General features: G+C 39.2%; 1 protein-coding gene across 8 annotated transcripts in view; it reads left to right on the top strand.

The window, feature by feature from the left end:
* VPS41 (VPS41 subunit of HOPS complex) overlaps positions 1–27,223 on the top strand; it is a 152,566-nt gene that overhangs the window by 25,802 nt on the left and 99,541 nt on the right. For 7 of the 8 annotated variants that reach the window (XM_024106434.3, XM_042844793.2, XM_024106435.3 and 4 more), the window contains one exon: positions 21,980–22,054. In XM_024106434.3, the coding sequence (XP_023962202.1) occupies positions 21,980–22,054 (75 nt within the window). Of the gene's footprint in view, positions 1–1,063; positions 1,581–6,275; positions 6,345–21,979; positions 22,055–27,223 lie in introns of those variants that run through there. The other variant, XM_065583812.1, reaches the window with a different exon arrangement.

Below are 27,223 nucleotides of genomic sequence, written 5' to 3'. Positions count from 1 at the left end.
GTCAGATTGACAGTGACCTTACTTGAGATTAGTGAAAGTCAAGTTAACTGTGTGTGCTCCATCAGCCCGACAGGGTAGATGCTGACTGCATTTAATAGATTCATAGATTCCAAGGCCGAAGGGACCATTGTGATCATCTAATCTGACCTCCTTTATGACACAAGTCATAGAAGTTCCCCAAAATACTTTCAAGGGAAGAAGAGCTTTGCCTGGCTCCCCTTCCATGTTCTGATTACTTTACACAGGTGCTATTTGCCAAAGACACACACTTGTAATTTTACTCCAATCTGTTTTATTTCAGGCAAATCAGAATTTTATCTAAATCCCAATTTCTTCATTTCTAAGCTATTCATTAATGGACTGATCCAAAGTCTATTAAAATCAGTTAGTGTCTTTCCCCTAGATTCAGGCCTGAAATGCATCTGCCCGAAAGTTCTATTTACCCCACAGGTGGACTCTGTGTGTTATATGCCTGAAACGCTTCCTCTTGTTGCAAGTCTCCTCTTCCTCCCAGTCCTACAACTAGTGATCACTAATGCCCCAATCCTACAAGGTGATCCACATGCCTGCGCAAAGCCCCGTTGATTTCAGTAGGGTGCACTGCATGGGCACAAGGGCTCATCTGCACAGATCCCAGGATGCCCTACCATGAAATAGAGGCAAATAAAAACCCAGTCCCTCAAAGTGTGTGTGTGTGTGTGTGTGTGTATATGTTTGCTTTATAACACAGAATGCTAGCAACAGCTACTGTTTTATGTTTGTTATAGTAAAATTAAGGTAGGTTACTTAAGCATTTCTATTCTAAAATCCCTTTTTCACTTGCTTATAACTCTCCTAAAATTTTATTATTCCAGGTTGAAATTTTCCAGGTCTATCTTTAATTTTTTTTCAACTTTGCTCAGCAGCTGTAATGCATCAGTAGTTTAGAATAGAAAGCTGAAGTTAAGCAAGGTTTAGGAAGAAGAGGTGCCTTTTAAGATTCCGTTTAAAATTGTTTTTGATATGACAGAGTTATGTGGGTTCTAAATTATAGTGTAATATAATGTATCTTATTAATCACCAGGCATTCTAAAGCAAAGAGGGCCGCATGTGTGTGAACTGTCGCAGCTCTGAAGTACCCTTCCCAAGCTTAGTGTACAATCCCTTGAGTGCTGTTTCCCAAGATGGAGAGCTGCAACTACTGAGGCAGTTTGTCATCATTGATGTGCCTCTTTCCATGCCAAAATCACTGCCATCCAGCCTAAACTGTGTTTGAAGTCGCTAGATTACAGAATAGAGAGACAATAACCATCAGATGGGGAAGGAGCAGGACAGCTTTCCTTCCCCTTTCTTTTTCCCTTTGCCTACCATTTTGCCCTCCACAGCGTTGAGAAGAGAAAAAATCTTTTCAGGAAGGAGAGAGTCACACAGTAACCCCCAATCATACCCTTCAAAGGCCTAAGATTTTTTTTAAATGCTGTGCAGTAAGGAGAGCTAGTTAACCTTGGCTCTTGCTGGGTTCTGTCTCCAAGGAGTAAATAGGCTGAAGGCCTGTTATAATGAATGGTGGAATTTATTATTTGAAGAAAAGGATTGTTCAGGTAAGTAGGAGAAGGTTTCTCATGAAAGAAATGGTGCTTCAGATCGTTGCAATCTTGGAATCATTTGCAGCCCTGGCAAATTAAGAACTTCGAGACTAAAATTTCGCACATCTTTTTAAAAAGTTGATGTTTTTTAAGCATAGCTTCAGCTTTCTCCCTTTAGTATAGTTCAAAGGACACCAACAACTCAAAGTCTGTCTGTTTAAAAGAAATGAATTAAGTAATTTCAGGTACTACCTGTGCCCCTGAGTGTGTCTGCCATTTTTGTGGTTTTACAGCCATGTTTTACGGTATCTTAAAAATATTCTTCTCTTTCCCTGTCACTATGTGAAAGACCTACACAAACAGGGAAAACTGATTATCAGGAGAGACTGTGAAAATTACCATAGACAAAATATTGTCAAATGCAAAAAATAAATTGGGTAAAAAGTAAAACAAACAAACAAAACCTCACCCACCTTGTGTTTCTAGATTAAAGCAAATTTTTTTTTATTGGACCAACTTCTGTTGGTGAGAGAGACAAGATTTTGAGATTACACATTACTCTCATTTATAGTAATCTTAGGAGTTGATGGTAATGATAGTAGGTAAAGATATTTCAGACAGAGACTTGACTATATTGCTTTAGGACCAAAAAAACCCCCGACCTCTGCCCTTTAGTTTAACTAAGTTAACCACTATTAGGAAAACTCATTCCTGGGTTGAAAGAGGAAAAAATAGTCTAGAGGATGTTGTCACTTAGACTCCTCTGAAAACTGACAGGTAACTTAGGTGATTGTTATGCAAAATAAATGAGAAGTTTCCTCACAGTTTTCTCTTGGTACTCTCCATTTTCTCAGTCCCATTTTTCTCCTTTCTCTCCTTCCCAACCTCAGGAACATATACATACGGGAGTCTAATTATCTACATTATACTTTTTTTTCTGTTTCATAATGATTAACATTGATTTTGATTCAAAACGTGAGGCTGATTTTGGAAGACTGGATTCTTGCAGTATAGTTTCTTCTGTTTGTTTAGCTTTGTCAAACTTGCAAGAGATGTGGAAAGTACCTTTGCAGAATCTCTACTGACTAATATTGATTATGTGCTTTCTATTGAAAACTGAAGTAATTCAGTACCTTCCTAATACTTTGTAAATTAAAACCAGGCAGCTCTAGAAAGTAGCTGGGCTCTTTGCATTCTTCCTTTATGCTTTTTATTTATTTATTTATTTATTTTTAACGTCTAGGGCTCTTGATTCTGTAAGGTGCTGAGTGGGGAAGAAACTTGCCCTCTGGGCAGGTTATCCCATAAGCCATGAATGTTGGCTCCGATTCTGTGGAGACTTAAACATGTAATGTACTTTATGCTCTGAGAGTAATCCCATGGAAGTCAATGGGAATACTTTACAGTGTGTAATTTTTAAGCATGTGCTTAATAGTTTTTGCAGGATTAGGGATGGAGTCTTCTACACTATCTTCCTGAAGCATCTGGTACTGCCCACTGTTGGTGATGGGATACCTGAGGTGAACCAGTGGTCTATTCAAGTTTGCAATTCCTGTGTTCTCAGAAAAATGAGTAGAAGAAATCCACTAGGCCCCAACAGGTTTGGAGGCCTTCAGGCAGGGGGGATTATATGAGACGTGTTTTCTTGGTTTAGGCACTGCATTTTGGTGATCTTGTAAATGCTATGCTAATATCCTGGTACAGACGCCTTCTCCTCACCTAAGATGCCTTTGCTCTCACCAGCATGGCTGTTTTTGTTGGTGACAAGCACTTAAGATTAACTGATATGCATCCTCAAATCACTTGCATTTGACAAACTGGTGTTCTTTTGTATTAAGGTTCAGTGCATTGAGTGATATGAAATGTGTCAACTACTTTGAAAATTATGACGAAAAGGCCAAAAATAAAACCCAAACACCCCTGATAACTCCACTGACAAAGCTTTGTGCAGAAGTGATTTACAGCGTGTTAATTCCAAATGCCTCCACAACTTTGTTTTTGTCTTAGACTGTCTACAATTGATTAATATAATTATTGCCTCAACCGACATCTTGTGGATTAAGGACTTGTAGCTATGAGGAAAGCTGTGCAAACATTTAGTTAAATAACAAATCAAAAACGTTTTGGGGGCAAAAATAGATGCCCTCTTTCCCAGGTGTTTTAATAAACATCATGTTTAAAACAAATATAGTAACTAGTGTTGGCTTGTGCCAATGAAGTCCTGTGCTTAACCTATATTTCCCCCTCTAAGAGCCACTTTATAAGTAGGGTTGGGTTTTAATATTTAATGTTTCAAAGGTGATGCATGAATGCAGAAAACAAATTTAAATAATGTTTTAAGGCAGTCTTTTGGTAGGAAGAATTGAAATCTTTTTAGCATGTAACATTTCTGAGACCATCAAGACTGGAGGAATTTTCTAAAAATCATGAAATATTTAAGAGACACCCCTTTTGTTGTAGAATTTTATAAATTTTGTTAAAAACATGTTATAAATTTTCACATCCCTTCCAGGCTGGGGCTTTTTATATATAATATATATGATTTACCGTATATACTCGTTCATAAGCCGAATATTTCTGGTAAAAAAGTGATGCATCGAAGAGCGGGGGTCGGCTTATAAACGGGTCTACACTAAAATTTGATGATTTTAAACTCTATGGAATCATTGAATTGAGTATCTAATACAGGGATCAGCAGCCCTTGGCATGTGGCCTGCCAGGGTAAGCACCCTGGCGGGCCGGGCCGGTGTGTTTACCTGCTGCGTCTGCAGGTTCGGCCAATCGTGGCTCCCACTGGCTGCGGTTCACCGCTCCAGGCCAATGGGGCGGCAGGAAGTGATGGCCAGTACATCCCTTGGCCCGCGTCACTTCCCGCTGCCCCCATTGGCCTGGAGCCGCGATTGGCCGAACTTGCGGACGCGGCAGGTAAGCAAACTGGCCCGGCCAACAAGGGTGCTTACCCTGGCGGGCCGCGTGTCAAAGGTTGCCGATCCCTGATCTAATACATTGTGGTTTTGTGTACTTGGAGCGTCTTCAGGCATGGAGCCCCTCAGCTCCCCGTGGCCGCGCTTTGCCGTTCCCAGCCAATGGGAGCTGCGGGAAGTGGCGGTTCCCATTGGCTGGGAACGGCGAACTGCAGCCACAGGGAGCTGAGGGGCTCCATGCCTGAAGATGCTCCAAGTAAACAAAACATCCCAACCCGCCAGTGGCTTATCTTGACGGTCTGGGAGCCAAAGTTTGCCAACCCCTGAAATATAGGGTCAGCTTATGAAAGGGTCATACAGTTTTTGCTATTTTTATCTATCCACTGCGAGGGTCAGCTTATAAATGAACAGGCTGATGAACAAGTATATAAGTAATTATTTTTAGGTCACCTGTATAAGACATCATATATATGATGTCTTGACCTAACAATATTTTTTATTTAATCAGGGTGACAGAACAAAATAGTAAACAGGTTGTCTCTTGCAATATTGAAAATTCAAAGGCGATTTTGTTTTAGTTCTAGAATAGGTGCACTTAGTCCTGCTAAAGTTTCAGCATCTCCTGGCCAATAGCTGGTTGTCCTCCTTGCTTCGAGAGATGTCAGATGTCCTGCCAACATACCTGATGTCTCAGTAGGTTGTGAACAAATGCTGCCAAGGCTTTTGAGGATAACCTGAGGCTTCAGTTGTCTTGATGCAGCTTTGAAAGAACTTCCTATCAACAGAGAACCCAACTTCAGCAATGAAACAGCAGTGTTTGCTGTGTTCTAGATGCAGTTGCTAGGGATTAAATAGAACCCAACCAATGGCAGAAGGGACATAATGCAGCATTCTTCTCTGAGTAAGATAACTTTTAACATTTGATTGTATAATCATAGAATCGTAGGATTGGAAGGGACCTCGAGAGGTCATCTAGTCTAGTCCCCTGCACCATGGCAAGGCTAAGTATTATCTAGACCATCCCTGACAGGTGTTTGTCTAACCTGCTCTTAAAAATCTCCATTGATGGTGATTCCACAACCTCCCTAGGCAATTTATTCCAGTGCTTAACCACCCTGACAGGAAGTTTTTCCTAATGTCCAACCTAAACTGCCCTTGCTGCAATTTAATTTAAGGCCATTGCTTCTTGTCCTATCCTCAGAAGCTAAGGAGTAAAAATTGTTCTCCCTCCTCCTCCTTCTAACAACCTTTTATGTACTTGAAAACTGTTATGTTCCCTCTCAGTCCTCTCTTCTCCGGACTAAACAAACCCAATTTTTTCAGTCTTCCCTCATAGGTCATGTTTTCTAGACCTTTAATCATTTTTTTGCTCTTCTCTGGATTTTCTCCACATTTGTCCTGAAACGTGGCATGCAGAACTGGGCATAGTACTCTTGTTTGCGCCTAATCAGCGCAGAGTAGAGCGGAAAAGCTAATACAGCCCAGAATGATGTTTGCTTTTTTTGCAACAGTGTTACATTGTTGACTCATATTTAGTTTGTGATCCACTGTGATCCCCAGATCCCTTTCTGCAGTACTCTTTCCTAGGCAGTCATTTCCCAGGAAGATATTACTCTGAATGGAACTTTTGTATTGTTTTAGTTTTAAACTCACAGAGTGTCACTTGTTTTGATAGGCTACTTGTAGCCCACGAAAGCTTATGCTGTAATAAATTTGTTAGTCTCTAAGGTGCCACAAGTACTCCTGTTCTTTTTAAAATTTTCTGTTCATTACTTTATCATTTTAGTTGGCATTGTCAGGCTGTGAAAGAAGATTTAGTGGTGAAATGAAATGAAACAAAAGAACAGAATTTAAGGTAAAGACCAATTAGCTGGAACAGCTGTCTTTTGCACAGGACCCACCAGAATTTCCTGGCTACTTTGCAATGCATGGCAGTGTAGATGTGGATGTATGCTTAATCTGTCCTTCCAAAAAAGAGGGTGATCTGCCTTTTATTTTTTAAGGAAAATTAATACAAGTATTGTATTTAAACAAGATTACAGTTGTGACATAAGCTAATTGCCCTTCCAGGACTCAACTTTATTTCCTCTCTAATGTGAATTAAGGGCAAGCATCTGGCTCGCGCTGAGTTTTCTATTTTCTTATTCCTGAGACGTCACAGCTTTAAGTCGCTATCCTGCTCCCATTTAAAGCAGTGGGAAAACTCTTAGAGATTTGAGTGATTAAGGATTGGCCCTTAATGTAGGAGATGTTCTTGTTGGATTGTAAAGAAAATGTTTTTGGACTTTGATTTTAAGACTATTAATTATATGATAACTAGGGCACCTGAATAGTATAGAACATCTATTTAAAACACTTCTGTAGTGACTTCAGATCATTCAAGTTTGCTAAAAACCTAGGAGTGACTTATATACCTTTTTATGAGTCTAGGTTTTTCCCAGTGCTATAAAGAGATAGGGAAAGATCATATTTTGTTCTTATTGGTATGATTGGTATTAGTTATGACCCAGGACCCCATTGGGCTAGGGGCTGTACAAATACAGAACAAAAAGATGGTCCCTGGCCCAAATTTGGACATTTTATTGCTGGTGAACTGGAATATTTTCAAGTGGTCTGAGGAGCTGTTGAAACTTCTCAGTTTTCAAGCAATTCTTCCTGATAGTTTGGCCCACTGCAGAACCCTTCTAGGGCAGATGTCATGACCACCCTGCCCTTTTTCATATTACTAGATAGGAGGGGGATCTTGGCTGGATGAGGCAGAACAACTGACAGCCATTGGACTGTTCTAGGTTTAAAGAGGTTCTTTTGACCAATGAAGGTAAAAACAAGATAGCCCTTATGGGTATTCTGCATATCATCTTCATGTAATTCACATGTACTTTTGGAATAAATGTTGGAAGTAGGAGAAGCAAAAAGATTAGACTGATATGGGGGTGGTTGCAGGCTACGGGAAGTATTTATTATGGATGTAAAAATCTTATGTCCAAGTAAAGGAGATAAACTGCACCAATACAAAAGAAGTTGGAACCTTGGCATCAGAGATAGTTTCCCCCCCCTTAATCTCATCATCATCCTTTATTTATTTATCAATTAATTAATAAAAGCCAAATCAGGGGAGGGTATGTGCTATAGTTGCTGCAGACAAGGTTTTTAAATTAGAATTGGTAGAAGAACTGTTCCTTGAGAGTATCTCCGACTTAAAGTGTGGTCCACAATGTAAGAAAGTGTTGGAACCACAGTTTTATGGCATTTGTAATTTGAAGTCAAAGTGCAGTATTCCTATACTAGTATGGATTAAAACAAAAGAGCCTTATAAGGAAGCCAAATTACAATCAGCAGGATTCTTTAGGTTTTTTTAACGTAACTTGACTGACACAGTAAACTCTGTGTTCTTTTTATTATTATTGCTGTTATATGCTTAGTTTCTAGTAGTTCATAAATTTAAGTAAAACAACAAAAAGTAAAGTGCATCTTTTGTTCAAATACATAGCTTGCAATAATTTTACTGTTTAGTATATAAAGATGTCAAATAGTGTCATCTGGGTTTTTTGTCAGCTATTAAAACGTCTAGTAGTGTCCCTACATTCATCTCTTAAATACTGTTGGCCATCATGTGTCAACTTTTTTGTGGTGTTAGCAAAAATCTCAACAATCATAAGTAGTAGCATATGTTTTACAGGTTAAATTAATCCAAGTCAGATTGTGAAGTCTGTCTGTTCACCCATTGATTCCATTCTACCATATTTTCCTCCTTTTATAGTTTTAACACCCTTCTCACAATGTCTGTCTATACAGACTGCACACCTTCTCCTAAGATTAAATTGCCTTTCTACAACTATTTGGGTACTGCTCAAACGCACATCACCCCGTCCTTCTCCTGACACAGTGTCACCTTCCTGGAGCTCCAATTTTACTGAGTCCTGACTTTTCTACTGGGTCAGTTTCTTGTATTGGTTGTATAGCAGTTGAACTCTCTTTGCCATTTCTTGATCCAAAGGCTCTGTATTAGATCTACCTACCATACAGCTCAACGTGGTTGAATAGGACTGTCAGGGGAACTTGCTAATGCCACTTCTTAATGAGCTGGCAGCTCCCACTCAGCTCTTGATGACTTTGGTCTTCTGCTTGGTAGTATAGAGGGAGCTCTGGGTGGTGGTGGTGGAAAATGTATTAAATCCAGTTTCATTTTAAGGATTACCCCAGAAATACAGTTAATTCTCATATTATGAAAGAGTGCTAAATTGTAAGTAGATTATAGATACTATCTTTAATATAGGTTTGTTAAGCACATAGTAACTCAAAAAATGTTAAATCCAATAGAAGACTTCACTACTGTTCTACTAAGTAAATTTACATATTTCCTTTTCAGCCTCTTGATCTTTCATTTCCTTAGAACAAAAATAACAATGTCAGGTTGTACACAAAGCACAGTAGCCATCAGACCTATTTGTTAGTACTCTTTTCTTTTATCACCATCCAGGTTCACTCCATAAGTTCCCTGGATTTATGCTGCATCCTGTGACACTTTAAAAACACTTTACTTAACTTTTAGTTATTAAAATTATAGGCAGTTTTTTGCCAAATACAACATTTTTTTCAATGATAGGAGAAAATTAAGTTTGAAATTATAAATGTTATAATTTTTTGAAGAGACTTTCTCAAAGAATATTTATACTTTATTTTGCCTTTTCTTTCCGTTTTGATTTTAGAGGGAAAAGTATTTCCCGAGGGTACTAGTCTAGCTTTTTAAAATCCCCTTTATTTAAAGTAAATACTACAAATAACAAACTGTTATTTTTGAGGTAAAAAATAACTATGAATGTATCTTTTCATTCCCGTCTCCTTATGCTTTCCAAATAAGCTTAGTTCCTAAAAATATAAGCTGCTAATAGGTTGCTGTACATCTATCATATGTTAATATTTGAGAGAACACCACTTCCCACCATAACTCCTTTTAGGAATTTAAGAATTGACTGGCAAAATGCATTTGTTTAATGAGTGACCATCTCCTCTCCCCACTCCTGTTTGAACCCCCATGCACCTCCCCTGCCTGAGCTCCTTCTGTGTGCTGCTGGACCCCTGGGCCAGTGGAATGGTCCAGCTACAGTGTTTGCTGTAGTAGGAGTTCAGCAGTGTTAGGACTCACACAGTGCTGTCTTTTAGCAAAGAGAATACTTATTACATAGATGCGCGTTTTCTAAATCCTAACAACCTTTAAAAGCATAGGGAGGATTTGGACAGGATTGGTTCTTAAGAAGCTAGTATATTGCTGATTTCCAGAACTGTTTTCTTTTTGTTAAACTGCATCTTATATCGGAGACAGCCATTTTCCTGCCTAGATAAGGCAGGGTCCTATGTGCCTAGTCAGAATTATTCAGAGTTCTGGCATTAATAAAATATTATTTGCATTAGGAACTGTTTTACTAGTTAGAAAGTAAAAAAATCAACTGAATCCTTCCTGGAGGACAATGCTTGTTATCTAAGGTGACATTAATGATGGGGCTGAAGCCCTTTGTTTCCATTAAAAAAAAAAAAAAGGCTGTTCTTTTAATAATAAAAATAATGACATAACAGGGACATAACACAATGAACAAAACATGAAGGAAAAACTAAAATTTTATTCCCATAGGGGGTAAGGTATTGTTGATCTAATACAGTTTCCCTTCTGGAAGGTGACTTATTTATTTAAAAAGACATGACCGGGTATATAGTTGTTTTTTATTGTAGCCCCAATAGAATGCTAAACTCAAACAATTCAGATTGTTCTTTGGTGTTAATGCCCTGCACATGACTTGTATAGCAACAATAGTTACTTCCAAGTTAGTCCTTGACTGTGGCACTCAGGAGGAGGCTAGTCCCTCCCACCCCTGTGCTCCACAGGGAAATAAAGAGGAGAGAAAAGTTTTGGAACTCCGTTATCTTCGCATTTCACTACTCAGAAATGCAATCCTTTGTCTCGAAACTACAGACCAGCTGTTATGGATTACTAAAAGTAAGCAGGCATTGTATGACACTGGAGTTTTGAACATAGAAAAATAGATGATACATATGTGGGGTGGGGAAGGGGGAAACAAATGGAGAATGAGTTTTTGTGGTTTGTCATTGCTAAATAAAGTATAGTGGAGATCTTTTCCCTACTATGCCTGATATTGAAATAGATGCATATGTATGTAAATGTAAATGCATTGGAGAAATTGTTTGGGATCAATTCAGCTTTACATTTAGTTTTCTCTGTCACAGTTAAGATACTGCATGTGGTATGCCACATACAGTAGGTTACAGTGCGCTTTATGATTCAGAGTCTCTTCTCATGTGAGTGCTCTCTCATTCTTCACCACCTTTTTTGTTTGCATATGCAGCTTAGGATCCATCTGAGAATGAGAAATGTGGGTTGATCATCACTTAGGGTCTCTCTGCCAGACATGGTCTGTTTTTCGGATATGACTGCAAACCAAAGGAAACTCCAGAATTGGCCCTCTGGCAACCAAACAATGTAGAATTCCTATGGACTCAACAAGCAGGAAGCTTGAAATTTGTTTTCACATGTGTCCTTTTAGTGCTCATTTGTGCAAATATCTAACTGCCAATAACTGAAAATATACATGGGAAATTGCATTTTATTTGTAGCCAGTGACCTGAGCTTCAGGTTGTATTGCCCCAATACTTGGATATTTTTTATTTTGAAATACATCAGGAGAATTTCTATTTATTTTCCTTTCAGGTAAGAGAGAGACCTCATTTCTGTATAGTAGATCTGCTTCTGCCTGATCCAGTACTTATGACTCTCATTGACTTCTGTGACCGTTGGAGCAGGCTCCTAATTTACAATTCACCTTTAGAAAATGACTTACACAGATAGTCCTCCATAAATCTATCCTCCTATATTTTAAGGTTACATTAGAGATTTGCTTCTTTTTCTTTGCTGGGTCTCAAAACTTCCTGTTGGTCAAGGTCTTGAAGCCCTCTGAGTAGTTGGCAATGTCGGTGCAACACTGCACCCTCTCTAACCTCCAGTTCAGATGTCACTAACTCTTGGAAAATCTGAGCTAGCTAAACTGAAACCATATTCATTTTTAATCTGTCTCCCATCCTGTGAGGTGTGGAACATCCTCAAGTCCCGCTGAAGTTGGTTAGATTTGAGGGCACTCAGCACTTTACAGGAGGTGCTCAGCACTTTTCAGGCTCCGGCCATAATTCTCTCTGGATAACTCTAATGGTGCGAAATATTCTTTGCTTTCCAGTGACTTCATTTTGATTTTTTTTTAAAAGGTGGGTGCTGAAGCTTCTATTTTATTTTTTTTGTGTTTTATCCTGTTTATCAGAGATGCATGTCTGACAAAAATGTATTTTTGTTGTCATTTTGCATTTTGTGGGAGGCAACATAGCTATTCTCCTTCCTCAAATGTGGACTTCCAAAAATAACACGTCCTTTTGTTGTTTTGGCACATTTTTACAGTCTGATCAGGAAAAGGTATCTTTCTCTCTTGTACCTCCATCACTATCAACTAGCTAGTGAAAACGATATAAAGTATCAGGGAACTAGTACTAAGCCAGTTGTTGATTCTTCCAGTGGTTCAGAAATTTAAAACTTAGAAATATTTCAAACTCATTTTCCCAGACCTCCAGTTTCTAATGTTTTTTTAGAAATTGGGAAAGAGGAGGATTTTCTATATAGCTCTTCTGTTTTTAACTGCTTTTTCATAGAATCATAGAACTGGAAGGGACCTCAAGAGGTCATCTACGCCAGTCCCCTGCACTTGTGGCAGGACTAATTATCTAGACCATTCCTGACCGGTGTTTGTCTAACCTGCTCTTAAAACTTTCCAATGATGGAGAATAACAGAAACCATAATAAAAAAAATCTAGTTTTTCTTATATGCTGTGAGCTGGGATTTAGGTACAAGTGATGCAGTTCCTGAGGTGGGTTTAGGGAGAGATGAGTGTCTTGTGTTGCTGAAATGGTCCATAAGCAGGGACGGCAAGCTCTGTAAGGGAGTTCTTTCTACTTTCCTTTGGCCAAACAAAGGGAAAGAGTAGATACACTGGAAAACCTTCAGAGTAGCAAAATTGGCAAGAGATTGAACAGTCTACTAAGGAAAGGAGTAGAAGCCCCATTGCTTGGTGACATTTTAAAACTAGACTAGTCAGAGCACCCGAAAAATAATAGCTGGAGAAAAATTCTGCACTGTGATGTGCACTTTGACCTCATAGATCTCTACCATCAGTTACTTCTCAAATTACGGATAAACTGTGATTCATAGGACTTCTCACACTTTCCACTCCCGTGGTAAAATGCTACACAGTTCTATGGAATACTTTAATGAGGTAAGAATTGCAAACGTAATCATTAGCCCATTTCTCCAAGTAACTTCAGTCATCCTCAGAGGTATTAGAGCTGAGCTTTGGCTAGTTCTCAAAGTGCAGCTCTTAATTCAAGAGCAGATCAGGAAATTAACATTCTGAGATGAATACTTACTAAAGCTGACCATAATGGGATACCATTATTCTAATGAAAATAATTAGAAGAAAGCAGATTCAGGACTGTTCCTAACTTTTATGGATTTATAACCACCTGCTCTATATTGGGTCATCTTACCTGCTCATATCCTTGATAGCCAGTAACTTCCATTCAGATGTTACCAAAGCCACTCATCCCCTCACCACACCTCTGTTTGTGAGGCCTTGCTTCCTCTAGTGACATCTCTGTATAATAAATAGGATAGCCAAGAAGTAGAGTTAGACTTAGTGGATTTAATCATGAATCAACCCGGTGGCACCAAAGTTAGACCATGGATGGGAAATCAGGGCTTATAGGTTGGATGTCTTTATTTGACACAGGGCTTCTGGAAAGATGTGGCTCTATGCAATTGTATAGGTCACATGGGCCTAAGGCCATTGGTGTTATAATAGATGAAGGACTTCATTTTGGATCTGTCAGAAATAAGACGGAAGCCAAACTCTGCTAGAAATCAAGCATCAGGCTCTCTAAGTAGATTTATTTCTGATAGTAGTGCCTTGTTTTGTCATCAGGGGCGACTCCAGGCACCAGCGCAGCAAGCGCGTGCCTGGGGCGGCAAGCTGCGGGGGTGGTCTGTCGGTCGCTGTGAGGGCGGCAGTCAGGCGGCCTTCGGTGGCATGCCTACGGGAGGTCTGCCGGTCCTGCGGTTTCGGCGGCAATTCGGCGGGTACGCCGAAGCCGCGGGACCGGCAGATCACCTGCAGAAACAGCGCCGAAACCGCGGACCACCTGCAGGCATGCTGCCAAAGGCCGCCTGACTGCCATGCTTAGGGCGGCACAAAACATAGAGCCGCCCCTGTTTGTCATTCCTAGGCAGACATACTGATTATCTAAATCTGCTCCAGATTTAGAGGGACCCCTTGTTAATTTTTCTTTGCATAGTTTTTTGTGCCCATCATTGATAAACAAAATTTAAGGAATTAACTGAAATGGAAAATATTGAAATCACTATAGGTTTTTCTGTCTGTCTCACTCTCCCCTAACCCATACTGAGATTTAGACAAACGTTTTCCTATTCATCCTCTCTCTTAGATTTAGACAAACGTTCATGATCTTTTTCTCCCTCTGTCTGCAGATAATTCCCCTCCCTGCAGAAGAAATAATGGCTTATATTGAGTTATTCAGAGCCCCAAACATTGCTACTCTTTTTTCCTTCTCACAATACAATTTGAGTTTTTATTTGGAGAATGAAGATGCAAGAACTTTACAAGAAACGCACTTGAGCAAATATTCTCACTTTTTTACAATACCTTAATACCAATTATTAATGAATTTTTTTCATTAGAATAATTATTGGATATGGGTTTAATAAATTTATTTCAGATTAAAATTTGAATCTGAAAAATTCAACATACTACTTTCTACCAGTGAAGAACTGCTTATATTTGTAATCCTCATATTTCAAAGTTCATGCCACAGCATGAAGTTTCTCAGATTCTATCAATCAATCGATTGATTTATTGATTGAATGCAAGGTTCTCCCTTTGCTGTAAATTATACTCAAGCCCTGACGTGGCATCAGGATTCACCAGTGTGGTTGCTTGTTCCTGTGCAGAGTCACAGAAGTCAATGACACTCTAGCTATGTAAGATTTGCTCTAGATAGCCCAGTGCATCAAGACTTCAGTGTGGGTATATAAAATGCATGGCTTCGGATTTTTCTTCTTCTTCTAACACAAGTTTTTCAGTACAAGACATTTGGGTGGTAGGAGTACATCTTTGGGTTCAGCTCAACTTACTTAAAAATAGTTGACAACATTCCAGACTCTGGGATTAAATACTGATCTGGTGGGGAAAAGCATTGTTTCTCACTTTAACACACGGGGTGGTTGGTCTATTTCTTGGAATGGTGAGAGAGTCATCCAGATTTCCTCCCTTTTCTCCTCCACCATTACTTCACAACCTGGAAAGCACCCAAAAGGAGAGAACTTTCTACAAGGTAGACTTAATGGAATTCCTTCCGTCACTCCCCATTGAGGTTACGTAGTTTTGTCAAAATGTGCCAGTAGAGAGAATTTACGCAGCCATATTTATGTTTAAGCTGCTTACAGGCATGAACTAACTAATCTTTACAATGCACTAGTTGAAGTGCATATCAGTCTCCTTTATGAATGGGGAAACCAAGGCAGTACCATGAAATGCCCTGCCAGAGCTAGCTTTTTCATCCTGCACAGTGCACAAGGTTTGTATTTCTGGACAGGCCTTTGCTTGATGGCATCATAACTACAGAGGCATTTTGGGGCGGGGGGGAGGGGTTCCTCATTAATCATTTACATTGCGCTAGTGCCTACAGGCCTCAACCAAGTTTGGAAACTATTACAACACATAGTCAATAATGGTTGCTATCCCAAAGAGCTTATAGTGTGAAAGTGGGCTGGCGGTTACCAGGTTGAGAATTAGGATTTCTGTAAATTGCAGGAAATGTATGCATATTTGGTATTATATATGCATCCCAATGCCATGGTATGGGCACAGATATAAACTATTACAATAATCAAAAGGCACCAGCAGGAGACAAATTGATTTTGTTTTTGAAGATTAAATCTCAGCAACTAGTTGAGGGTTGGCTTTGGATACAGGAACTGACAGTTTTGGGGTTTTTTTTCTTGCCTGTTTAATGGTTTTGTGCTAGCATTGTAGTTGATGCTTGGACCCAGAAATGATAATCATCTTGCATTGCAGAAAGAACTATGAATACTTTTCTTTTGGAAGTGTTTATATGGTACTGAACCTTGGGTTAGGTTGTGTTTTTGTTAAGCTATGAATGGCTTAAGAAAAATCTTTTTAAAGACTGAAAGGAAATGCTGCTTATCTGGTGTATTATCAACGGGAGCCTCTTAAAGCTCATTTTACTTTACCATAAGTATGATCGAACACTAGATTGCTTTTCACACCCATAATGTGTGTATTGCTTGCTCACTACCCGTGGCTAAAATGCATGAAGTCACAGACAACTATTAAAACGTTTAGATTCTTGCTTGTAAATATTGCATGTCTCACAGAATTCAAGTGAAAGCCAGTCTTATGTTTTTTTATTCATTCCACTTCATATCCATGGGGATGCAGCATTTGTGAAAGAATCAATTATCCATTTGTTAGTCAGAGGAGCTTTACAAATTATACATTAGCAGATTGATTTCTCAGGTTCACCATTGGGGGACTGATAGTATAAGGTGGGATGATGATGAGTGTCAAGGGAGAAGGAGTTGCCACAGAGAACACAATTAAAAGAGGCTTTCTGAATGGCCGTGAATTTATTCCTAATTGAAGAGCTGACATAATCCATACTAAGTGTGTTTATTTCAGGCATTTTACATTAGGTAATTGATTATCACATGAGGAGCATTTGTTGGCAGTTACTTGACTTCCTTTCCTTCAAATTTAGGGTTTTGCAAAACCCTGTATTATATAGAAGATGCCCACTGATGTTTTTTCCTTTCCCTAAACTTTTTTTTTCCCATTAAGGTAACATTTTTTTTGTTCCATAGTGTCAGCTTGGCATTATTGATTTTGAACAGTCAAACTTACTTACCTTGTCCAGCATTCCAAACATGTCTCCATCAGAAAGAAAACTGCAGCTAATGGAAATTCAGCTGAAGACACTTCCCCTTCCTGCACGGCAACTAGCACACTTTCTTTATGAAATTCTGATTTTGTTCTGAGATTAATCATTTCAGTCGAGTCCTTCATAACTGGAGTGGATCCTCCTTTCTGCCAGAGTTAAAGCACACTGCTTTTGTTCCATGTTTTTAAATATTTGGTTTAACATCATTTATATAGTACCATAAGTACGCATGGTGTTTCATGGTTCCTTTACCAAAGAGTTTACAACCTAAGGACCTGATTCTGCAAACACTTATTATCTGTCATACTTCAAAATATTGTGCCCAGTATGTTTGCGGTGTAGGGCCCGAGCATCACCATTACTATTCACTGAATAATATTGGTATTACAAATTTTTGGATTTGAACCTTGCTTCCATTGCTTATAATGTTTGGATTTATAAAAATAGGAAGCAGCTCATAGATTACTAGTTTAATTTTCTTCTCCTTTGAAATCCATCCACTTAAAAAAAATACCGCAGATTACACTGGGTAGTCTAATCTTTCTTTCACATTTTAATGAGCTAGCGAATAAATGTCTATTTCCTACCATTGACTAGCTCCTCCTCTTTAACCTTTATGTTGCGTAAAAGTGACAGATTCTGTATAGGGAGTTTGTTCCCTTTCTACTTTAAAAACCTGTCATTAATGCCAGACCAGTAAAACTGTTGCATGCACCAGTTGATATCAAGTTTAAACAAATAAAGGAATGCAGCTGTACCTGTGTGGTGATGGCTGAGTAAATAAAGACATGTGCATATAGTGTTTTTATTTTATGTCCTGGTCTTTTACATATGTGACTTTTTTTACTCCACTATAAAATGTAATGAAGAAACTTAGGACTAAGAGGGGGGAAATGTATGACTTCTTTGTGCATTTCTTGTTTGCTGAAAAACCAACATTCTCTACAAACTGTTGACAGAATGTGAATATGGCTAAATGCAAACTGAGCCTTGGTTGGTTGGTACATTAATACAGTTTATAAGGCTTCTGATTTAAACAAAGATGAGTTGGAGTCACTTTTAGAAGTGCATCAGTTTAGATAACATATGTAGCCTTTTGCTAACTAGTCTGAATTGAAGAAGTGTTAGTTAACTCTAGGTAAGTTTTGGACGGTTGACAAGTAGAACATAGCTTTGGCAATTGCAGCCTCGATTATTATTTGGTTCTGGACTCTCAAGTTCCTTGTGTTTTGTATAGGATATCATTTTTTTTAAACTCATGGGTAATTCTTTATTTTAAGAAGTGTATTTAATAGTCAAACATGACTATTTAAAAAGAATACAATATTTTGAGGTTCCGTGTTTATCACCGCTCACTGACCTCCAGGTTACAGTTGTTGAGATTACAAGTAAGGAGAATTATCCAATGGCCGGCACCACAAATTTAACTTGAGCTTCGAAAAAATCAGTCCACATTCTTTCTCCTTTGTGCATCGTCTTTGCAGTTGAAACTTAGCTGCCAGTTTGGTTGACAAGCAGCAAGTATATCTGATTTTGATTACATCCACTTTGATCTTCTGTAGCTGTAGTCTCTCTGTAGTGCAAATAACAACAATAACTTTTTTGTCATGAAAGCAAACTGAGAATAAAAGACACACACACACACACACACACACACACAGAGCAGGCATGTTGAGTAATAAGATGCTGGTTTTACACAATAAAATATTTAACCATAACCTTACTTTTATATTAAAATGCTAATGGCTCCAAAGCACAGTGTAAAAATGTGAAGATGTGGAGAACATTGCTAAGTGAAAGAAGAGTCCAAATGCTGGCAAAGTAACCTTGCAAACTTCTACTCACACCAGGCCCTTACGTTAAAGATATTTGGCTTGCTAACTATCTATTTGGTGCCCTCTAAGCATGCCTTGCATCCACCCAAATGTGTCACAAGAGTTTTAGCTACCAGTTTGCTTTGAGCAAAGCTAATTATTGTGTGATACTCCACCGTACCATATTCTACCAGTGCCATGCTCATGTGGGTGGAAATTGCTGATGCTGCAGCTATGCAGAGGATAGTTTCCTTACCACAATGCACTTGTTACTGCTTATGTAACATATCTGGTCTGTTTTCTGGATTCCACTGCAGAGAGAAGATTCATACCTGTACAAATAGTGCTGTGCACACTGTAATGTTCAATCACGTGCTGTTTTCACAGTCAGATGCCTTTGAATCTGTTGGTGGCATGTCCAAGAGAAGGCCATGTGGTGGCAGCTGTCATGAGACTGACAAGCGGGCACAGTTGGCCATGTAGAAAGATGAGGGGATACTGGGACAGCTGAATTCATTCATTACAATTTAGGCTATGACTAGGTGCCTGGCAATGGCCAAGGTGGGTATTCTAACATCAAAGAAATAAGGGGATTGAAGGTTCTTTGTAAGAAAGCTGTGCCAATAACAACAGTAGGTCCAATTCAGGACAGAAAATGTGCCCCTTTCATAACACACTGGACTGAATCTTCAATTCCTATTTCCAAAAAGCCAGAGATGTTTCTGGGTAGCACAGAACATGGAGGAGGCCTGAAGTGGCATTTCTTAGGCCTTGTCTTTAAACAGAGGAAAAGATGACTGCTCCCCTCTTGCTGTTAGCTGAGCAAGAGAAGTTTAGAAAAGCAGTCTCATGGCTGAGTTAAGAGAGGAGAGGATATTCCTACACTACTGGTGAAGATGCTAAAGACCAAGGCCAGCAGTTGACAGGATTGCTGCAATGGTTCTGCACTCCCCACACCTGGGACAATCAGTTACGTGTGATGTTTGAGGATAACTTTCACCAGCTGGAGTACTGCTTAGGGCCTGGACCACAACAACACTGGTAGGACCAAGTTGTTATCGAGACCTGCGATGAGTGGTATTGGCTGCATAATATAAGATAAAGGAGACTTTTTTTGTGTGCTGAGGTTGGCACGGGAATGCTGGGGCTATCTACCAGAGTAAGAGCGCAGCTCCCTGTGGAAAAGAGTATCAGTTTGCCCAGTAGTAGTTGGCTCCCTGGAATAGTTGCCCATTGATTTGAGCACTAGTTTGGGTTTAGGAAGCCCATGGGGAGTGATGTGGTGGAAGTTTGTATGGCAATATATTGTGTGCTGCAGGAGGATGTGTTCAAGGTGGCCAGTGTGCCAGAGATCATTCAGGGTTTTGAAACAGTTGGGATTCTTGAATTTAGCTGGAGCTGTTGATGGAACCCATGTGTCCATTCTGTATCCCCTCCCATCCCTTGCCCAGTTGTATATTAATAGAAATGGATGCTCCTCAAAGATGGGTATGTGGGCCTTCACAGGTCAAAATGGCTGGCGGACATGTACATAAGGTAGGCAGGCAAAGGGCATAATGCGAGAGTTTTTGAAAACTGAGGCAGTAAGCGACTCTGATCTCACCTGACAGCATTGACACTAATGGTGTGTTTATCCCCATTGTGAATCATTGCATATCCCTTAATGAAACCATTCACAGAGTACATAAATCTAGAGAGATACTGATTCAACTCTATACTCAGCAGATGCAGAATAGTGATGAAATTTCTGGGAGACTGAGCTGACAGTGGAGATGACTGTCCTTGAATGACCATGTTAGCGATTAATGTAGCAATTAGGATACTTGCCTGTATTATTTTGCAGAACATATATGAAACCAAAGGTCGTGTCTTCTATGCACACAGGAGTGAGAAGGCAGAGGGGCTTGCAGCAACCTATGCATAGCTGGATAGATAAGTTATTGAATTTGAGGCGGTTACTTAGAGCAGCCTACAATAGGAATGCTGACCTAACCAGAAATACTCTGTGCAGGTGCTTTTCAAGGTAATGATGGAGAATTGGGGATGGGGCAGTGAAGTGAATGTCCCAGAGTTTGATTCCTTTTCCTCATAATTCCTTTAAGCTTCCCAAAGGCTCCCAGAAGTCCTTAAGATATCTCCTGTAGACTGCTGAGCCAGGAACTGTGATATAAGACAGTGTAATTATAACAGCAAGTGTGGACACACAACAACACTGTATCTGAAATAGCATGACTGGCATTAGACACACTACATTACTGCTATCCTGGTAGTGCAATTGCAGATGGTTCCCTTATCTAGTGTACACACTGCTAAGAGGTAGTTTTTTTTTTCCATGAGTACAATATACAATTCATTTTTACATCAATTTCAGCATTATAGTAAGTGTTTCAGTGAGTGTATTTTGTGTTTGGGCTATTTTAAATTTTCATGACAATTTTGCAAAGTCTTTTAAAACGTGTAAGGGATCTTGAAAATGGTAGGTGAAGATCCTCAAGTGACAAGAGAAGAAATGAGACATTTGTTTTATTTGTAATTTTGGCAGTACATGGGATTGTGATTGGCATAGTGCACAAGCAAGTTTTACGTACACCTCTACCCCGATATAACGCAATCCTTGGGAGCCAAAAAATCTTACCGCGTTAAAGGTGAAACCGCGTGATATCGAATTTGCTTTGATCTGCTGGAGTGCGCAGCCCCGCCCCCCCAGATTACTGCTTTACTGCATTATATCCGAATTCGTGTTATATCGGGTCGCGTTATATCGGGGTAGAGGTGTACTTGAGTATAGTCAGATGTGCTTTTACTTGTTGGATTGAAATACTCTGGAGCATATGTATGGTGTTAAATATTTGTACTCAAATGATGTAATGAGTACTCCTGAAGGGAAGGGTAGATGCTTCTCTTAAATTACATACAAAGTGGTGCTGTGTAATCTCAGGGGCTGCAGACAATCATTTTGTTCTATCGCAAATAACATGAAGATAAAATCACCATAAATGATTTAATCGTGAGGGCCTCTTCCGAAATTATTTGGTAATGACAAGGTTTAGGTTATGTAGTTTTGTGGTGTTTTGCTTAAATACCTTCTTTTGAAGATCATGTGAAAGGTAGAACTGAAAAAAGTTAGAACAGAGATTTGTAGGGAGAAAATAATTGCTGTTATCACCATGGACCAAACTAGAACAACTGAAAAGTCTTACGATGTAACATTCTTCAACGTGTTCTTAAAAATGTGCTCGATGCCAAGAGAGACTCATAATGAGTGTGTTATACAGGTTCAAAACTATGAGTCGTACAGGTATGGCATTTTACATACATCTCCAAGTCCCTGCAGTAGGTAATTAGGAAAAATGTCAGGTTTCTGGGTTAGGCACAAGGCTAGAAACAAAGATGTATTTTAGCGCTGGTATAGAAAGACCTTTTTTTTGTTTCTTGAACTCATGTAACTAAAACACTAGAGAGATTTTATTGCTTAAATTCTTGGGGGGGAGGAGGGAGAAAGGTATTTGATCATTGATGCAACTTTAAGAAAAAGTTTACATGTTTAAAAAAAAAAAAAAAACTTTTTTTAAAGTTTACATGTTCTTTTTATAGAGCCCAGTGAAGATAAATCAGATCAGCCTGGATGAAAGTGGAGAACATATGGGCATATGCTCGGAAGATGGCAAGGTACAACTAAACCACTTACATATTTAAAGAGGCACCAGCAGTGTTTGTATACTAAACTTTGGGTCCGCATGATATCTGTGCAGTAAATACCCGTGTTAGAAGTAATTTGATCTTCCATTTCAGGAATTGGGCTCACCTATGAATACGCATAATTAAAGTCAAATATATTTTGCACAAATGTGCCTTAGGAAAAGTAATTACAAGAATGTCAATAATGTAACTGGTATTAAGCTGATTAACAGCTGTTGCAGGAGGACATGTCACCTTAATCATTACTGCTGTGCCAGTTATACTTCAGTGACTAGTCTGCTGCTCCTGCAAGACAGTAGTTTAATGCCTTTCTGCTATAAATCCACAAAATTGGATTTTGTGGCATGATTTCTGTGGGCTGCTAGTTTTCATTTTCACACGTTATGAATGTTTCTCTTGAATTATAGAATCTTTTGATAAGCAATCATAGTTTATCAGAAGAATAAAGTGTCTTACAATGGCCACATTAAATAAATGCAAAATCAATATATGTACAGTCCTAAAAAACTGGCACCTACTTCCTAGACTGTGGACATATATCATTCGTACAGTGTATAACTAACAATTATCATTGCTTCCCTGGAATGTTGAGCTGTGACATTTAGTGGTTTTAGTGATTGATTTTCCACTTATAAGAATCTCTTTTTTTGGTGTTTTAAGTCAGTGGCAGTCTCTTCTAATGTTGGTTTGCAGTGATAAAATTCTAATGCACATGGTGTATTTAAACTTCTTGAAAATAATATTGCTAGTAGACACGGTGCATTGAAAATCAGTTCTTAATATCTGTCTCACTTACTGAGTATAACATGGTTTTCCCTAATCTAATTTGGCGGGGCTTGGTGGTCCTAATCCACTGATCCATTAAGGATCAGTAAATTAAAACTAATGTTGGCTCTTGTGATAGGAAAAAGAGGAAACAAACCCATTTAATTTCTATTTACTTTAAAAAAATGAGTTTTGCTTCTCATGCATGGAGCCAGTTTATATATCCAAGCCTAGTGTTTCTCAAAGATATCTTGATGTTAGTATCTTGACCCAGTAATTGGGATACTAGTGCCTATCAAAAAGGGCTGTGGAATTTTACAGCCTGTGAGAAACTCAGCAAGGGTGATGTAATCTTAGCAAGATAATGGAAGGATCAGTAATTGTTTAAAGGTAATCATATATGTTGCAGTAGTATTGTTGGGTTTGAATGTTTTTGAAAAGAAAAAATAATACATCTTTGTAAGGACTCCTGTGATGTGTCTGTGGATTAGAGTTGAAATAAGAATATAACAGAATGTGGCCTCAAATCATACAAATGTGGTTCACTAAGTTAATTTCAATAATTATAAATTAATTTTTTTTAGGAATCTGCAGAAATGCACATACTATAGTCCAAATATTTGGTAAATAATTATTTTCTAATGTGCATTGTAAGACATGGCTTTATTTAGAAAATGTTTATTACTTTGGAAAATGAATTATGTTTTATCCAGGAATCTAGGTCAAGCTTTTGTTCCTGTGACTCCAAATGCTCATTGGCAGATACAATTATGCAATACATAAAAGACAGTATAAGCCTCTGTCTCAAAATCCAGTTCTGCTTCTGGCACATTTCTAGTTAAGTGTGTGCTATATTGAGCACTTTTCTTCTTGAAGACCAGGAACATTATATCTCCCCACATTGAGCATTGAGACGTCCATCTGGAGACTTCCAAGGTTAGGAAGCTTCAGAAGTCAAAAGTTTTTGAGCTTGTCCCCAGAAGAGTTATTGATCTGTAAAGGAATCCAAAGAACAATAGGGTGAATAGTGCAATGTGAGCAGGAAAAAAATGAATCAAACCATGGACAATCTATGCAACTTGCTTTGCCTCTTTTTCACCATTTTACTTAACACTACTCTTGTCCTTCAGCAGTGGGGCAGTTGAAAAATACAACTACAACTATTATTAATATTTTATTTTTATGACAGTAGCTTTTAGAATCCTCAACCAAAGTTAGGTGTGGTTCATACATGTAGCAGAAAATAGTCCCTCCCCAGAAGGCTTTGCTATCTAAGTTCCTGATCCTACAAAGACTTAGACACATGCTTAACTTTACACACTATGAGTCGTTTCATTGACTTCAATGGGACAACTATCACTGTGCAAAATTTTACAGTGTTTACAGGATCATAGCTAAGTAGACAAGACAGACAAAGGGGTGTCCGCCTTGTCTTTTACTTAGATAATAAGCTTTTTGAGGCAAGGTGTTTCTTTTTGTTACTTGTTTGTACAATGCTTGTCATAATGGAAACCTGGTCCAGGGCACAGAGAGAGAAAGTGACTTGCCCAAGGACACATAGGAAGTCTGTAGCAGAACTGGAAATTCATCTTAGTTTTCCTGAGTCTTAGTTTCCTCAGTCAGCCAAGCTTCAGCTAGTTTCCCATAGCACTAATCTTTACAGGAGACCTGGCTAGAAAGTACTTATAGAGCTCCATCTCCTCCCGACTGCTAATTTTGTAGGTACAAAACATATATGCAGATGATAAAGTCAATAAACATATTTACCAAAAAATTTGATTCTGTTGAATCAGCTTCAGCTATAAAAGAAAATGCAACAAAGAACAATCTCTATGGATTTTGAACCAGCTACAGAATCTCTCTAGATTTTGAATCAGCTACAGTGCCTCAAGTATTCTTTATTAATTAATAAACAGGGATAGTCTTATAGGCAGTCCCTAGTAAAGATTTTGCATAATGTGAAGAATGTATTTTCCCCAGACATGAGTCAATCTGCACAGAGTAGAGGAGTATGATTCATTTTCTGAGGGAAGACTGAGATGAGCTGCTCTGTCGCTTCTGTATTCCTCTAAATTATATACTTTATTTTTCTTCACCATTTTTCCTTCTTTACTTCTCCCACCCTCAACCTGGCATTGGGCCAGCCTTTGTGACTGAGGAAGGGCACTGGCCCTGAGTTAGTCATAGAAGTCAGAGGAGAGCAATGAAATATTTCCAGGCCCACCTGACCTGGTATCAGTGAGCATTCTAGAGCTAGAGTCTCAGACTTGAAACCCAGATATAAACCAACTGAACAACCACATCTGGAAGCACTGGATTGTCAATCCAGTCCTTTTTACCCATTTAAGTATAAGGAACCATGTATTGGGATACTTAAGGCCCAGAAAGTGAGTCTAAAATCAGATATAGAGATACTGTGTGTCTATAAAATCAGATACAGAGGCTTTGTGAAACATAATGGTCTCCCATTGTGGGATGCCTTTTAGACTACCTAAAAATGTGATAAACTGAGTGGAGACAGAAGGTAGAACTGGATAAATCCAATATAGCTTTGTAATTTGAAAAGAATCACTTTCTCTTTGTAGAATAAAAGACATTAAGGAGTAATAAACTGATCTGTAGGGTCCCCTGAGTAAACATAATATACGTTTTATAATGTGGGGTTATTTTCCCTTTAGTTGACTGGATCCATTTTACTTCCAAATCTGAAAAAATATAAATGTTGAAAACATGTATCACTGTGTGCATGGGCAACACAGTGCTACATATTTATTGGAGCTGTTATAATTCTAGCAGCTACTGCTGATGTTAATTTTGGTTATTCGGTTTTAATTAATTTAAGAAGCATGGTGGTGTGTGGTTCTTTTTTAAAGAAATATACAGGCTGATTTGTCAGATGGGTAAGAGACTCTTATGTTTAAACCTCTTGTCTTTCCTCCCTTCTCCTTGGTCTCCTTCCCTTCCTCTGCCTGCATCTGATTATTTTGTTTATTCTGTTGAAACTGAGGTGCTATGCCAATTGACCAAAATTACCCTCCCCACCCCCAAAATAACCTCCATCCCCAAAGATTATTGTAGGTATAGAGTCAATCTCAATTTGAATATCACCCATTCGTCTCTACCAGTGGCCCCCAAACTGTCGGGCACATCCCCTAGGGGGCATGGAGGAATGTTTGGGGGGGGGGTTGTGCAGCAGGGCCCAGGCCAGCCCCCACAGGGGGCGGGAGGGAGCGCCACCCAGTCCTGCTCTGTGCCCAGCCACAACCCCGCTCTGCCCCTATCCCAGCTCTGGCCATAGCCTCAGCTCCACTCTGCCCTCTGCTCCGCCCCCAGGCCAGCACTGCCATCATTCCCTCTCCATCCCCAGCTCTGCCTTCAGCCCAAGCTCCTCTGCCGAGGAAGCCTTGGCTATACAGTAATGGATTGAGGGCGTGGAGACTGGGGAGGGTGAGGATCGTAACAGGAAAAGTTTGCGCACCACTGGTCTGTACAGTTCACTGGCGGACTTCCATCATCGCAGACAGTGTTGTCTCATAGCATGAGTAGATATTCCTGGAGACATAAGGAACTAAAGTTCCTTTGGCTCGTCACTGGTGGCTGTCCAGCTTTATTCTAAAGATCCTGTTACTTTTTTCTGAAAGATTCCTAAGGGGCAACTACAGTCATAAAAGACAGAAATGAAAAAGCCAGTGAGATAATTGAGTCCATTTCCTTGAACATGCAGAATAAAATCTGTTGATAGGGTTGTGTGTTTTGGAAAACTAGGGTCTGATGTCCAAGTCTGTATGTACACTGTTGCTGCTCCTTTGCCTACACAGGGATTGTTAAATATTACTGTTGTTTGCTCCTTGTTTACAAGATAACCACACCCTGAGCTAAATAAACTTGGACTAAGTTAATTAGCCCAAACAGTGTATAAGAAAATGCCATGGTCCAGAAGAGCATCTCTTGAACAGACTGGTAAATATATTTTTACTGGAGGGCTCAAAGACTCATTCTGTTGTTGGCATATGTGTCCTGAGCATCTCCTTCATCCCTCCACTTGAAATGTATGGGGGTCTCAAGTGTTCATGATGCTTGCTAGAAGCAGGGAGGAGAGTCTGTTACAGCTTCTGGCCCCCAAATCTACAGAGCCGAAATAAGTATCCCCAAGTACATGTGCATCCTTCTCCTCTTTCTCTAGCCAGGCCGGGGTAGTACCACTTACAAGGACTTAAGATAATGTTTTCATTTTCCATTCATACCATTTTGTGTTGTCTTTATCCACATTTCTCCAGGAATATTTTTCACCTTTCATTCACATGATCATTGACACCATTATTTAGATAGAAGATTTATCTTCTTCATTGCAAAAATAATTTCTGTTGCATTCAT

Source organism: Chrysemys picta, chromosome 2 (genome assembly GCF_011386835.1).
Source record: "Chrysemys picta bellii isolate R12L10 chromosome 2, ASM1138683v2, whole genome shotgun sequence".
NCBI classification, from domain to species: domain Eukaryota; kingdom Metazoa; phylum Chordata; order Testudines; family Emydidae; genus Chrysemys; species Chrysemys picta.
This window is presented reverse-complemented; position numbering and strand designations above follow the sequence as displayed.